This window comes from Cavia porcellus, unplaced genomic scaffold (assembly GCF_034190915.1).
Source record: "Cavia porcellus strain 051 isolate PalLab524CR breed Dunkin Hartley unplaced genomic scaffold, mCavPor4.1 scaffold_2, whole genome shotgun sequence".
Lineage (NCBI taxonomy): Eukaryota > Metazoa > Chordata > Mammalia > Rodentia > Caviidae > Cavia > Cavia porcellus.
The window spans coordinates 11071291-11085536 of NW_026947485.1; the positions used below are offsets into that span (position 1 = coordinate 11071291).

Sequence of the window (14246 nt, forward strand, 5' to 3'; positions counted from 1 at the left end):
ACTGCTGGGAATACAGGTGTGTGCCATCATGCCCAGCTTATATCAAAGCTTTTAAATATTAAATACCATGACCTAATATCACTGTAGGTTTAAAGAGATTTAAGTAGCTAAGTGAGCTGGGCATGGTGGCACATGCTGTAATCCAAGTATGCTGAGGATGAGGCAGGAGGATCAAGTGTTCTACCCCAGCCTAGACAATTTTGCAAGACTCTGCCTCAAAAAAAAGGGAGGGGGCTGGGGATGTAGCTCAAGGTTTCCCCTCCCCTGCCCTCTCTATAAGCTAAGTGACAATTAATATGCAGCAATTAAACCTATTAGTCAATTTACTAAAATGCAAAAAAGTATTTATGCTATTTCAAGTTATTCAAGTAATGTTATAAATTAAACTAATTAGAAAAATAGAACTTCCACCTAAAATTATACCCAAGATGTATGTAAAAACGAAAAAGTCTAGCTTATACTAATAACCAGTTCCTTTCATTAGATTAAGCAGTGGGGTAGAAAAAAGGTCACTGAGAATAAAAGTAAAATTTGAAAGAAATATGGACCATTTAACATAGGCTTGTAAAACGCAAATTCACAGTTGTTTCTCAATACTGTAATTCTGATGTTCTTTATAGTATCTATTACATTTAAAAGTATTAGAGCAAATCAATTATTTTTCTTTTCTAAGAATACCAGTTAAAAGCTCAGTGGAAACACTTCCAGTTATTTTGTACCATCAAGGTCTAAAAGTATAGTAAAAACTTCCCATTATAGAAATATAGTTCCAGTTCTGAACAATCATTACAAATGTTTACAATTCTAAAGCTTACTTAGACTACTTTTTTTGGTACTGAGGATTAACTTTCAACTGCGTGCTTGCAAGGCAGGCACTTATACCGCTGAGCTAAATCCCCGGCCCTAAACTTTTTAAATACTTTAAAATTCACCTTTGCTATGTAGTCAGAATGCCTCTTTAGAAATAAATATTAAAATACAAAAATGTCTAGGTTGCTTAATTAGAAAAGATGTCCTAAAATCTTAAAAGAAACTTAAGAGAACTGTTTGAGAGAAGTAAGAATTTAAATTGCCTATAATTCACCAACCATTAAGATGCAAGTAGTTGATAAAAGAATAGACGGTGTCTTTAGGCCTATTTATATGGGCATTTTCACAAAGGGAAAATGTTTTTTACCGTTAAGTTTTAAGTTTTTGTCTTTTTGAGACAGGATTTCACAATGCAGTTCAGGCTGGCCTTGAACTCACTATGTAGCCGGACTGGCCTGAAACTCTTCAGAGATCCTCCTGCCTCAGCCTCCCAGGTGCTGGGATTATAGGCATGTGTCACCATGCTCAACCTATCATCAAATTTATTAAACTTAAATTCATACTGTTCTAGCACAGTTAATAGATCACTCTGGTTTTGCCAGTTTACTATTCTCCTCTTTTAATTTTCTGTTAAATTATCACTCTGAATCTTCAACTGCTAAACTGGCCACTCTGAAATTTCATGGTAAATTGGGAAGACATACACTTGATTAGTTTCCTTACAGACAGCTTATACACAAATACATACCTTGTACCTACTATGTCTCAGATATCAGTATGTTTCAGATGCCAGGGAAAGTAAAACAGGCTAACATGGTCCTAACTGTCATAGGGTAACGAGGGTTGTGAGAAAGGGATAACACATAGGAAAGTCAGAAGGAGGCAGGGATATGATCCTAAGCCTCGCAGAACTTTGGTTCTTTTGGTACTGGAATTGAGCCCAGGACCCTGATTATGCTAGGCAAGTGCTCTGTTACTGAGCTGTATTTCCAAACCATTTATAAAAAAAGCTTTGAGACACAGTACTTCCCTGTTTACCAACCTGGCCTTAAATTTGTAATCCTCCAGTCTCACTCTTCCAAGTAGCTGGAACCATGGGTGTACGCTCCCACGTCTATCTAGGAGCTTTAATTTTACATCAAGTGCAATGGACAGCCATTATGCTCCAAGCTGGGGTGAATACATAACTTAGGTTTTTTTTTTTTCTGATGCTGGGAAATGAACACAGGTCTCGCATGCTAAGCACATGCTCTAACAATAAGCTACACCTCTGCTCTGATTCCTGTTTCAAAAAGACCAGCCTGGCAGCGAGTAGAGATTAGGTAAGATCCTGTGTCTTTTTCTTTTCTTTCCTTCCATGTTGGAGATGGAAGCAAGAGCCTCACACATGCTAGGCAGACACTCCACCACTCAGGAGCCTCTCAGCTCAAGAATGGAGTACGGGATAATCAGAGCAGAAACAGAAGTGGCCACTTACCAACACTAGGCTAGCTGTCAGACTGACACTGTCTTTCTGGAAGAAAAGGAGAACAGCATAGATTGAAGGACTGGATAAGGCAAATCATGATGGGAAATAATGAAGGATACTTCCTAGATTTTTGGAGTGAGCAACTGAATTAACAATGGTGCTGTCTATTAAGATGGGAAAAACGGTGGGATGAATGGATGGGGAAATCAAGAGTACTGCTTTAAGTAGTATGGTACTAGTAAGATAATTCATAGTACTCAGAACAGTGAGTACAAAAAGGGAACTCAATTTTTTAGTGCTGCCTGACTTCTATCACTAAAGAAAATGAGTCTATAATAAACACAAGATTCTTTACTAGATATAGACAAAAAGACAAAATATCTGATAATACCCCCCAGCCAACCTTATCATTAAAAATGATTTCCTAAACTGGGATGGTCCTCCTGCAGCAAACCGGCAACACTTACACATTATGTGTGGGGTAAGGAACACAGGCACACAGGAGAATGTAGATCTTAACAGAATTTAATCTGCTATGTGATTGAGATACCTAATGACAAGACCTAAAAATTACTATATACTAAATAACTGGTCTCATCTCAATGGCTAGAAGAAAAAGTTTCTAGCTTGAAGTTTACTTTTTTGTTTTGTTTTTTGGTACCAGGGATCGAACTCACAACCTCACACTTAGCAGGCAAGTGCTTGAGCCACTGAGCAAAATCCCCAGCCCTAGCCTTAAGTTTACAACAGAGGGCAATTTTTTTCCACTATGGAGTGTTGGCCAACAATTGTATCAAAAAAACTGTATTCCCAAAGCTTAATATCCTTGTTCCAAATATGACAGTCGAGGAATATGAAATATATTTACACTGAATACAATCTTTATGGGAGAGGAAGGTCCAATTTTCTCTATGTGTTCTATAACGGTGATCTGATCTTTACACAGTGGGACCACATGACTATAGGCAGCTACTACTAACCTATCTTTTAAGTTACAGTCTTAACTGCTAAGAAATAAGAGCCAACATTTTAAAATCCAATGTGTATGGATGGGTAACCTATCCAAGGCCACAGAGCAAGTTATGTTATCTGCACACGAGCAGGGCATCCAGAGGATGCTTGCTAGCCTTATAGCAGGGCTAAGGTTCTGTGCCTCTTCAAGGCCTGGACATCTATCTGCTGACCCTGAAAATAAAACGTTGCAATTTGGCTTTGAAGCATCGATCACTGCATAAATGTGGCTTAAAGACTTTCTGACTGTTTTACTTGGGGAGAGAAAAATTCCAAAACCACTTATATATAATCATGTATCACCTCCTACCTTAAACCTGGTATAAACTTTCTAGTAACTTTACCTCTTTTGCCACACTTTCAAACCAAAGTTTAGAGGACACAGCTTCCGGTATTTTTTTTCAAGATCTTGTACAATTATTATTTTTTTTCTTTTTCCTTTTTATCGGTACCAGGGATCGAACTCACGACTGCCTGCTTGCAAGGCAGGCGCTTATGCCGCTGAGCTAAATCCCCAGCCCCATCTTGTACAATTATTAAGTTTCTTAACTTAATCTACCTATATAGTTGTCTGTAGCCTCCCCTCATGCAGCAGGGCCCTCTTCTTCATGAGGTCCAGCTGCCACAGAAGCCATGGTGCGAGTACTTTTGTGTCCACTCAACAGAGTGAGGGAGAGGCATGTACCACTGTGAAAAAAGGGAACAGCTAAGGGGAAGACACTGGGAAGCTAAAGTTGCAGGCAACACTAACTTGCCCATATGATTTTCATCTCTCTCCAAATCTTATCCTCAAAAAAGCTTAGCTTTCTAAGATTTGTTGTTCAGCCATAAGAGGAAGCAAAATCTCTTAAAACACTTCATAATCAAAAATGTTATATAGTTCTTTTAAGCTTCTCTTAAAAAAAAAATCAACATTTGTAAAGTACTGTCTTTTTTTTTTAAACAATATCCAAAGAGACTCCAGTGTTTATTAAATGAAGGTTAAAAATGTGCTGAATTCTAGGATTATTAGCTTATAAATGGTCCTTTGAGAAGCAAGTTATGCTGGACAGCGTATTTCATAGTAATGCGTAATGTGATTTAAACTATGTACTGCTTCAGAATATGTAACCACAGTTGGTTATAAACAAAGTGGGGAAAAAACCAGAAAAGAATCTGAAACCGATCAATGGCTACTGCAGAAGTAAGTGAAAAAAATGACCTCCTTAACAAAAAAGTTCCAAATGCCATATAAGCACTGTAACAGCCATGACTGTCCAAATGCATCTTTCCCTAGCTGGGTTAGTACATTATAAATACAACCCAGGAGATAATTTTGCTTTAAGCTTTTCTGGAAACACAAGCGATTAATAAAAGATGAAGGATTTATGATTATGTATTTTTTATTTGTAAAACAGAACCTGGCATGAAAACTGAAAAACCACACTTGTATACTTTCTTATTACATATAATTAAGTATAATATTTCAGAAGTGATTACATATTTCAAATACTCCTTTCCTGGCCAAAGTTGTCCTGGATTTACTTGAGGATACAAGAAAAACAAAACAAAACAAAACACACCGCAATTCCCATAGGTTGCCATATACTTGGCCACGACTGTTATCTACTTGCAGGACACTGTGGTACACAGGCCATCAATTATTCTCCCTTCAGGTTAGGAAGAAATCTACATTTAGCTAATGATTTCCTACTTTAACTGGCCAAGAATTAATAATGGACATGTAACATTTTTACATAACTTTCAAAAATAGTTGCATTACTTGTGACCTTATGATGATCATTTTTGGCTCTTCTTCACCTAAGTTAAAAAGGCACGAACAGAAAATGGGCTAAAAGGCCTACTAACAATACAAGGAAAATAGAAGATTAAACGTTTCTGCGGTATGTAGGGTCTACTGTAACTCAGTGGTAGAAAACAATTTACCTTAATGGAATTCTCTTGAGTTTTGGAGGAACAAAACAAAAGCTATTACTCAGACAAAAATCCTCAGAACAGAGTTCATGTATGATAGGGGATAAAATATGCTAGCTTGACTTTAAAATGGACAGAATAAAATTTACTTAAGCAGCTAGCCGTGGTGGAACACATCTGCAATCACAGTTACTTGGGAGACTGAGGCAGGAGGATGGCAAGCTTCAGGTCAACCTGAGGAAAAGCGTCGTAGCTCTGACTAGCACATGTGGTCCAACCCCAAGTACCTTTAACAAATAGATGGTACAAATTATAGCACTGTAGGTAAATATAACCTGCTTGATTAGTAAACTTTAAAGCAATTCACTATTCTAACTAAAGCATCCTAAAACCTCAAGTTGCAGCAATTTTGCATTCTTTACCTATAATGGTTAGAAGAATTGCACTCCTTTTAAAAAAAATGTTGAGACTTCATCTGTTTATATTTTCCATCTACAGTCAAACTATTTCATTGCCTAATATTTGTTTTGGGGGGGAAGTTTTGAGATGGGGTCTTGCTATGCAAGTCAGGCTGACCCTGAACTCATTACATAGCCCAGGAAGGCCTCAAACTCTCACAGATCTTCATGCCTCAACCTCCCAGTCCTGGGATTACTTGGCATTTGCCACCACACCTTGCAGTTTGCTATTAGGTTAAAAAAAAAAACCCTGAAATCAGTGGGCATGGTGGTGCATACCTGTAATTCCAGCACTTGGGTGGCTGTCACTGAGGCCAGCCTGGGCTACATGAGTTCAAGGCCATCCTGAACTGCAGAGTGGGATCCTGTGTCAAAAAACAAACTCTGAAAAGTAAGCATTTAGTTTAAGGAAAGAAATTCTACAAAACTATGAATGAGACCATTCTAAAAATCACTATTAGTGACAATGAAAACACTCAATAGTAACTGAAGGAAAAGAATACAAGCAGAGAGTGTCAGAGTCAAGTGAACAACCCTACTTGATGTTGTAAGAATCTTTAATCTTGTAACTGTAGATTTCTTTCTTTACTTTTCTTTTTTAAAGACAGGGTTCTCACTATGTAGTATGGGCTGGCCTCAATTCACTCAAATAGCCCAGGCTAGCTTCAGATTCATGGTGCTTTTCCTGCCTCAGCCTCTCAAGTGCTGGGATTAATGTGTGTGCCACCAAGCCCAGCAGTGTAGAATTCTACTTTAAAATTTCTTTTATAACAGCACTTTTTGATGACTCTGCTCTATTTAAAAGAAACTCATGAAAGCACAGTAATTTTAAACCCACTACAAAGAAATGGACTAAACAGAATTTAATTAAGCACGAGGTGGGGCAGATGCTTGTAACCCCAGCACTTGTTAGGCTAAGGCAGGAGGATCAGTTTCAGGCCAGTTTGGGCTAAATAATGAGTTCAAGGTCAGCCTAAAGTACAAGGCAAGACCCTACCTCAAACCACTCTCTCCCCAAACCAAAGGATTTAATCTGAATACCAACCCTCCCGGGAAGCTGAAGCAGGAGATTCCAATGTAAACCCAACCTGGGCACTTCAGGAATAAATTAAAAAAACAAAAAGCGTGGAGAATATCCATGTGGATGGGGCAAAGGCCCTAGGGTCCACTTCTAGTGGGCATAGGAGAAAGTCTCTAAAATGCTTTCTCAAGCTACTGGAGAATTAAAAACAAAGACTAAAGAGCTGAAACAAAAAACACGTGGGAATATGTGCATCATCACCAAATTCCAAAGTACTACATTGCTAACATAAACACTAGTATTTAAACTTAAAACATACTTCTTTCAAGTAGGGTTCTAATCTGACATTCCAGCACTTAAACACCTTAGCTCACAAAACTTCGCCAAACTACAGTCCAGTTTATTTCATATAATTTGGAAACTAGAGGGGAGAACATTGGCTAGCTTTCCTCCACTCTTCCCTACTTTAATGTGTATACCTTTCAAATAAAATTTATGCAGCAGCTACAAATGCAGGCGTCCAATGGGCAGATGAAAGCCGTGTTGTGTCATTTCTCTCCCTGCAAGTTCTCCACGGCTAAGAACTCAAGTTCCTCTACCTCCTCGTGTTTCATTTTCCTTTTCTCAGAAATCCCGTAGTGACCTCTCCTTTGGGAGTTCAGAGCACACTGGCTTACGAGACCAGGGCTCAGGAGCAGGAGGAATCCCTAGGTGCGAAGGAGTTAGCGATGCAGGCTGGAGGTGTGGGATTGAGGCTCCAGCGCGACTTCGGGGACAGACATGTGTCCTCCACGCGGGGGTCGCGGCCCGGGGGCGCGGTGGCTCCGGGTGGGACCCTCTCACCTGCCGGCGGCGTGGGGGGGGGGCCTCACCTGGCAGCCCAGGGCGCGCGGGACGGCGGGGGACTCCGCTCCTCCTCGGCCGCGGGCCGCACTTCCCCGCCGGCGGCCACGCCGGCCCGCCGCGCCGCGCCGCGCCGCGCCCCCCGGCCTGCGCGCAGGCCCCGCCCCGCCCGGGCCGTGCCGCTCCTCCGCGCCAGCCCTCTCTCCTCCTCCGTCCCGCGGCGGCGCGCTCCACCTGCCCATCTCGCCGCGCGCCAGCCTGCCCGCCCGCGGGGCCGCGACACCGGCCCTGGCCGCCTAGCCCCGCGCTCTTCCCCGCTGCGCCCCGCGCCCGTCCCCGCCGCGAGGTCTACCTTGTAGGAGTCGGTGGCCAGGAGGATGTTGAACTCGGTTTCTGCCGCAGCGTTCATCTCGGGCCAGAGTGGAGGGGCCGTGCGCAGCGAGCTTCCCCGGCGCGGCTGCGAAGGAGAAAAATGGGCTTCACCGCGCTCCGTTGCTTAAGTGCTCGGTGTGAGGAGGAGGAGGCGGAGGGAGAGGGGAAAACGGAGCGCGGGGAGGGGCCCAGGAGGGCGGGCCCCGGGCCGTGACGCGGCGGAGGCGGCGGCGGCGGCGGCTCCGGCTCGTGGTCATGGAGCTCCCCGCCCGCCCACCGGGGCACAGGGGGCGGGGCGAAGCCGCGCGTGCGCAGCGCCAGGGGGCGGGGCGGTGGCGGGAGGACGTGAGGCACGCGCTGGCTCGGGGACGCCCGGCCCGAAGCCGGGGGCTGTGCGTGACCCGGCGCGCGCTCCGCTCGGCGGCTCGGCTTGCGCGGGGGCTGGGGCCAGGGGCGTTCCCGGGTCGCCGGGCCCCAAGAGGTGGCTGCCCCGCCCCAGGGCCTTCCGCGTCCCCCCCCCCCGCCCGGTCCTGTTGCTTTTGTCTCCCTCCAGGATCCTGGATGGAGTCTGCGGGCCCCGTCCCGGTGGTGCTCCTCATTCTCACCGCTCTTAAACATCCGAGGAACCGCGGAGTGTACGGAGGTGCGGGCGCCCCGTTATTTTTTATGTTTTGTGCTCCTGAGGTTCCAACCCAGATCTTCGTACGGAGCCACCACCTCCCCAGCCGCTAAAGAATTTTAAATTTTGAGGCAGGCAGGTTCGGCGCCACGGCCCACACTGAGCTAGGGTTTTTGATCCTCCCGCCTCAGCCTCCCAGAGTGTTAAGATTGCAGGCGTGTGCTGCCTGCCTCGCAAGGCTGAGACATCCCGCCCATCCTTAAACTGACGCGTGGACTGCGCTGACCCCAGCTCCATCCAAGGCTCAGTCCTTTAATCCTTTGAAGGATGTTTTGATTTTCTTGGAGAAAACTGTCTGCATCAAAAGGCTGAGGCTAATTTCGGTGCTCATAGGCACTGAGAGGACAAGACCAGAACGAATCAAATGTGCTGCGAAGTAAAAGGCAACCGCTGCCCAAGGCTGGTAGGGTGAGAAACTGACTATCCTAGCTGCCATTAAATCCTAGGACACACTTGGCGGCTCTCAAGGTGACATCCGGTGACCTTATGTGGGTACTGTGAGACCATCCATAGACTTGCGCAGTTTTCAGATAAGGTCTTATTTCCACTTGCTGGGACTTGTTATCCTGCCTCAGCCTCCTAGAGCGCCAGGAATATGGGTATGCGCCAACAGGCTTGGCCCCAGTTCTCAGGCAAGGTTGCCTTTTTGTGCAGTTTCCCATTGCATGTTTATTAGTGTAAGAAAAAAAAAGGAGATTTAGGTTCTTGCCAGACGCAAGAAACGGGGAAAAAGCTATTTAATGAAAACGGTTGTAGCTTTATAGCCTGTCCTTCAGTGAGAAGTCTCGTTTTTTTTCTGGTGGGCGGGGTTGGTGGGACCTGTGTGTTGCGATTAGAACTGCTCACTTAGTTCTAGACTATGTCTTGAAGTTGGTACACATTCTCCCCTTTTTCTGACAATATCTATTCCGGGACAAATATGTAACTGGTAGAGACCCTCAGCACTCACCAAGGTGGTGCATACTAATATATTTGGAATTGTTTCCAGCAACCAGCTTTGAAACAAGAGGTTTTGTTTTTCTTGTAGGTTTGGTTGATCCTGATTTATAGGGAAAATTGTTCCAGTGGAAACATTTAAATCATTAGGATGTTTTTAAAAATTCGATTTTGGAAGATTTTGTTGTATGAGTTTAAGCAGCACAATTCCAAGGAGAAAAGTTCCTTTTTGCCTCTCTTAATTGGGTGGGGTTTTTTCTTTCTTCATTTAAACTTTACATAACCTACTTTAATTACATGATAAATTCTTATTTGTTTGATTTTCTGGAATCCATGTATCTACAAGTGACCATTGTTCTATGATGTTTCATAAAGAAATAAAAGTGGGATTCTGATTACAAAGTGGGCTTTGTTTGCGGTAGCATTTTTAAAAGGCAGTTTATAATCCTGTAATCTTTGAGTTGAATTTGTGGTTTTGAAATGAAAAAGCTTAACTATCAGTGCAAGTAAAAAATGTCAGCGTTGCACATGTACTAACATTGCTTCTTAAATGCAGGAATAAATTCCTGTCGACTTCAGTCCCCAACAGCAATCTCCAGAGGAGAAGATGGCATGCAGTTGTTAGAGTTTGGATCTTAAATGTCCTCCTTAAAGTTGTTATGTGCCAAAGACTTGAATGCCAGCCTGAGGTGATGTTGGGAGATACTGGAACCTTTAAGAGGTGGAGCCTAGCTGGAAGAAATTAGTTCACTGTGGGATATTGGGACCCCAGCCCCTTTTTTCTCTCCATTTCCCCCTTGCTGGCCACCCTAAGGTAAGTGGCCTTATGTGCCACGTGCTTCAGTTATGATGTCCTGTGCAACTACACATCTAAGGTGACAGGACCAAGTGACCATGGACTGAATCCTGTGAAACAGCCAAAATAAACCTTCAGGGTTGATTGTCTCAGATATTTCATCACAGCAATGAAAAGCTAATTAACAGAAAAATGTGTTACAATGGAAAAATCACATTTGCCAAAGGTAAAGTTAGGCACTTTTTCTTTTCTTGGTACCAGGGATCAGTGCTCACACTGCTGAGTTAAATCCAGGCACATTTTAAAGTAACTACATGCTTATGCCAGGCCCCAGTTTTGAATTAACTGGAATTTAGAACTATGAAATTGTCACCAAATACAATACCAAGATTTCACTTTGAAATGACCTCTCCTGAGATACAATGTAAGAGCTAGATTTAGTGTTTTTATCTTGTAGCAGGTAAAAGAGCTGAGAGACTGTTCCTCACACATCACCACAACATCATAGGAAATAGCTAATACATGGATTCAAATGGACCTGCTCACTTCATTCAAAGCCCTGGAGTTTTTTTTTTATCATTCCTGCCACTGGCCAATCAAGTGCAGCAAACTGGGCCTCAGTCGTGTGAAAAAAGCTGCAACTTGAATGATAGAAAAGTGGATTTACGGCTCTGCTGCTGCCTGCCACACACTGCCAGAGGAGCCTCTGCCGCACTGTGCTGTTTCCCAGTTGCCTCCTGCTCCTGTCTGCTGTGATCTTGCCTAGGTAGAAAGAAACACTGGAAAAGCAGGCATAGAACTCAACCTCCTGCCCCAATAATGGTCCTGTCCAACTCCCTTTCAGATCTCTGCATTTGCCAGCTAGCGACAGCTGTCAAAAGTCACATGTAAAAGCTTTTAAAAATTAAACTTAGATTTTTTTCTTATGTGCATTTCCAAGGCCCTCGGGGGACCTTCCAGTGTCGTGATTTCCTGAGAAAAGGCCTGGTCTATAGAAATAGGGAGGCCTTCATGACTCCAGTGGTTTTTCAGTGCAGTCTCTATGATCGGGTCCGTGTAGCCCTCTTCAACCACAGCTGCCGGTCTTGGTCTAAAACTACAGACAGTCTGGGATAACAGTAACTGGTGTGCAGAAGGAATGAGTGCAGGTGGCCCATGGACATTCGACTGCAAGGTGTTCTTGTGCCCTATTGTAGTTAGGGGTTGTGTGGAGAACAAGTAGAATCAGGACATGGATTTTTTTAATACTATTTTTTAATGGTCACTGGGCGTTAACACAAGAAAATGCAGGAAATCTATCCACAACACCAAAGACATAGAATATTTAGTCAAGGGCCTAAATCCCACAGCAATGTCCTACATGAGTCCAGATAAAAACCCAGAGCTCAAGACAATGCCTCCCACGAGTCCAACTTGGAGGTCTAGAGCCTCCAAGAAGGACTCATAACAGTCTCTTACGGATCCGTGCCGGGAAGGCCCAAAGGTCAGTGGTGGAAGCCAGAAAGTTCATGCCAGCAGGTTGAAGGAGCTGTGCTGGCAGGTTGAGGGTTCTATGCTGGAGCCGAGAAGTCACACAGCAAAGACCAGGGCTATCCTGAAAAGCACCACAGTTGTCCTCAGCGACATGGAGGCCCGAGCTCCTCCAACGACAAGTACAGTCGGGTACATGCCAGGAAGCCAGCATGAGGAGTTCATCCTGGAGACCAAGCGGCACACGTCTTCCTCTCCAGAGCCAGACAGCAATGCTTGATGTGAGGGACCAAAGCTTCTCCAGGAGAACCAACAGCTCAAACAGCAACTCGTGGGAGAACCCACAATGCCTTCATGCAACAAACACAAACGCTTAAATGCCTCAACAACCTCCTTCTCCTTCTCCATCTATTTATGCTGGCAACTTTCCTCAGGTGGAGCATCTTTGCTAAGTGCCATGCTGATGTAATCCAGCTGGTGTTAAGTTGACCACCAGTTCTTAATCTATAACATGCCCTTTCTGTGGCATCTCCAAAGTCTCTCTGGGCTTTACTCTCTTGATACACTGGGTTACATGATCATCTACCTGGCGTTAAATTCTTTGCAAATCCCATATCCTTCAATGTATATGGATGGAAAGTCTTGATTTTCTATTAGTTGTGTTTCTTTTCCCCAGTGTATCTAAAAAAATTTTAATGCCAACCAAATAAAATGGAAAATAAAGGCAGAAAAAACCCAAGGTAAGGTAACTGCATTATGATATTAGGTGTGGGCATTTAGTTGTCATTGTAAATTTTGCCAATGAATCAGATCAATAACTAAGAGAATAAACTCTTTAAGAGTTAAAAAGGTCAAGATCTTTTTAATTTAGTGTTTTTCCTAAATGAGAGACATTAATCACTAATTCTGTATAAAATGAATACTAGCAGTACCCAGATACATGTTTTTAATTTTAATGCTTGTGTATTATTAGTGAGTGTTAGAAAAATGTAACAGAACCTGATTTTTCCTAGGCAGTTGTAGTTAGGATAAGCCAAAGGAAGTAGAAACTTACCCTGGGAAACCTCCCTGTTTTCCTTGCCTTTCCCAAGTGCCTAAGTCACGTTCATATCCTTCACGTATGACTGGCTTTCCTGAAGAAGCTCTCTGCGAAACACCACGTGCTGTATCATATTTATAAAATTTTATGTAAAATTCCAGGAAAAGCAGAACTACTGTGAGAGAATAGGTCAGTAGTCATCAGAGACTGAGTTTAGGGGAAGCAGACTGACTGGAAAGTGGATATGCAGGGACTTTTTGGGGTGTTGGAAATGTAATCATATAATCGTATACATACGTTGACATCCATTGAATTGTATGAAGTCGCTGAATTATATGTGAGTTCTATCTCAATAAAACTGGACTAAAAAGATCTTTCTTCTTGAAATGATTTTAAAAGTTCCACCGCTTCTCCCTGCTTGATTTCTTCGGTTTCCTTTTGCACGTTTTATTGTTACCTTCTTACTTCACATGCTTTGGTGATGAGCAGCATTTTAACTTGATCAGAGAAAAGCTGTCCTTGAATATGCTGAATGTTTACAATGCCTCAGTGCAAAAAAAGAGCCTGAAAATCCCTGCTATTGAGGAGAGAGCAGGAATCATCCCAATATGATTCAATTCAAGATGAATGTAGAAACCTCTGGCACATGAACACTACAAAGAAGCACCGAGGACTTCAAAAGAAATACTCTATTATTCTCCATTCCTTTTCACGGCAGCTAAGACAGGATGGGGATCTGTAGTAGGGGGAGCTAGAATGACAGAGGTGATTCATGATTCCTCATCAACTCAGCATTCGATTGTGAGATCAAAATAAAATTGAGTGTGGTAGTAACTCTTGACTCTGGAGACAAATTTGGAGGCTTGGATGGAGACCAGCCTGTCCTCTCTCAGTCTGTGGCCCTCCGTGCCTCTGGACTAAGCCCTGCTGCACTTGTGAAACCTTAACCTCAACACTGTGTTCTTTGTTCAAAACCTCCTGCTTCTTAAAGCCACTGACTGCCTTCTCACCACACGTAACCTTTGCTCTCAAAACCTTTGTCTCTGGTGCAGCATTTGTCCTATCACTTGATTCTTCCTTACCACCTAACCTGGACCCTGCACCTTCATTTCGTCATTCCATCCTGTCTCGGCCCTCTAGTGCTCTAGTGCCCAGGTCCTATTCTTTTTTTTTTCTTGCTGTTGCTGTGGAGCAGCACCTAGGCATAGCAAAACATGTCATGCCATCCACAATCCTTTATTCCCTGGATTCAGCCTCCCTTCCCATTTTGCTCAGTAGTCATTTGAAATATTTATGTCTGTCCTAAAACTCCTTCCTCCGTGAGTCCCTCTGTCCCAGCAGATGATGTAATTTCCAGTGCCAGTAAAAAACCAAAGCCACGAGGTAAACTCCGACACTGTTGTGCCTAATGAGAACAGCATTCTGTCTG

At 43.4% G+C, this 14246-nt stretch overlaps 2 protein-coding genes across 3 annotated transcripts in view; one reads left to right on the forward strand and one right to left on the reverse strand.

The window, feature by feature from the left end:
• The window catches only part of Nampt (nicotinamide phosphoribosyltransferase), a 34224-nt gene extending 26104 nt beyond the window's left edge, over window positions 1–8120 (reverse strand). The window contains exon 1 of the mRNA XM_063238153.1: window positions 7878–8120. Within this exon, the coding sequence (XP_063094223.1) occupies window positions 7878–7934 (57 nt within the window). The 5' untranslated portion in view covers window positions 7935–8120. The remainder of the gene's footprint in view (window positions 1–7877) is intronic.
• Window positions 8121–8152: 32 nt separating this feature from the next.
• Window positions 8153–13190, forward strand: LOC134473549 (UPF0450 protein C17orf58-like). 2 transcript variants are annotated; one of them, XM_063238204.1, is made up of 2 exons: window positions 8153–8540; window positions 10069–13190. In XM_063238204.1, the coding sequence occupies exons 1-2, from the start codon at window positions 8153–8155 to the stop codon at window positions 10149–10151; spliced, it is 471 nt and encodes a 156-aa protein (XP_063094274.1). In that variant the 3' UTR covers window positions 10152–13190. The 2 variants fall into 2 exon arrangements, with proteins under 2 accessions (XP_063094274.1, XP_063094280.1); XM_063238210.1 differs by lacking the exon at window positions 10069–13190 and adding an exon at window positions 9604–9914.
• Window positions 13191–14246: the final 1056 nt, after the last annotated feature.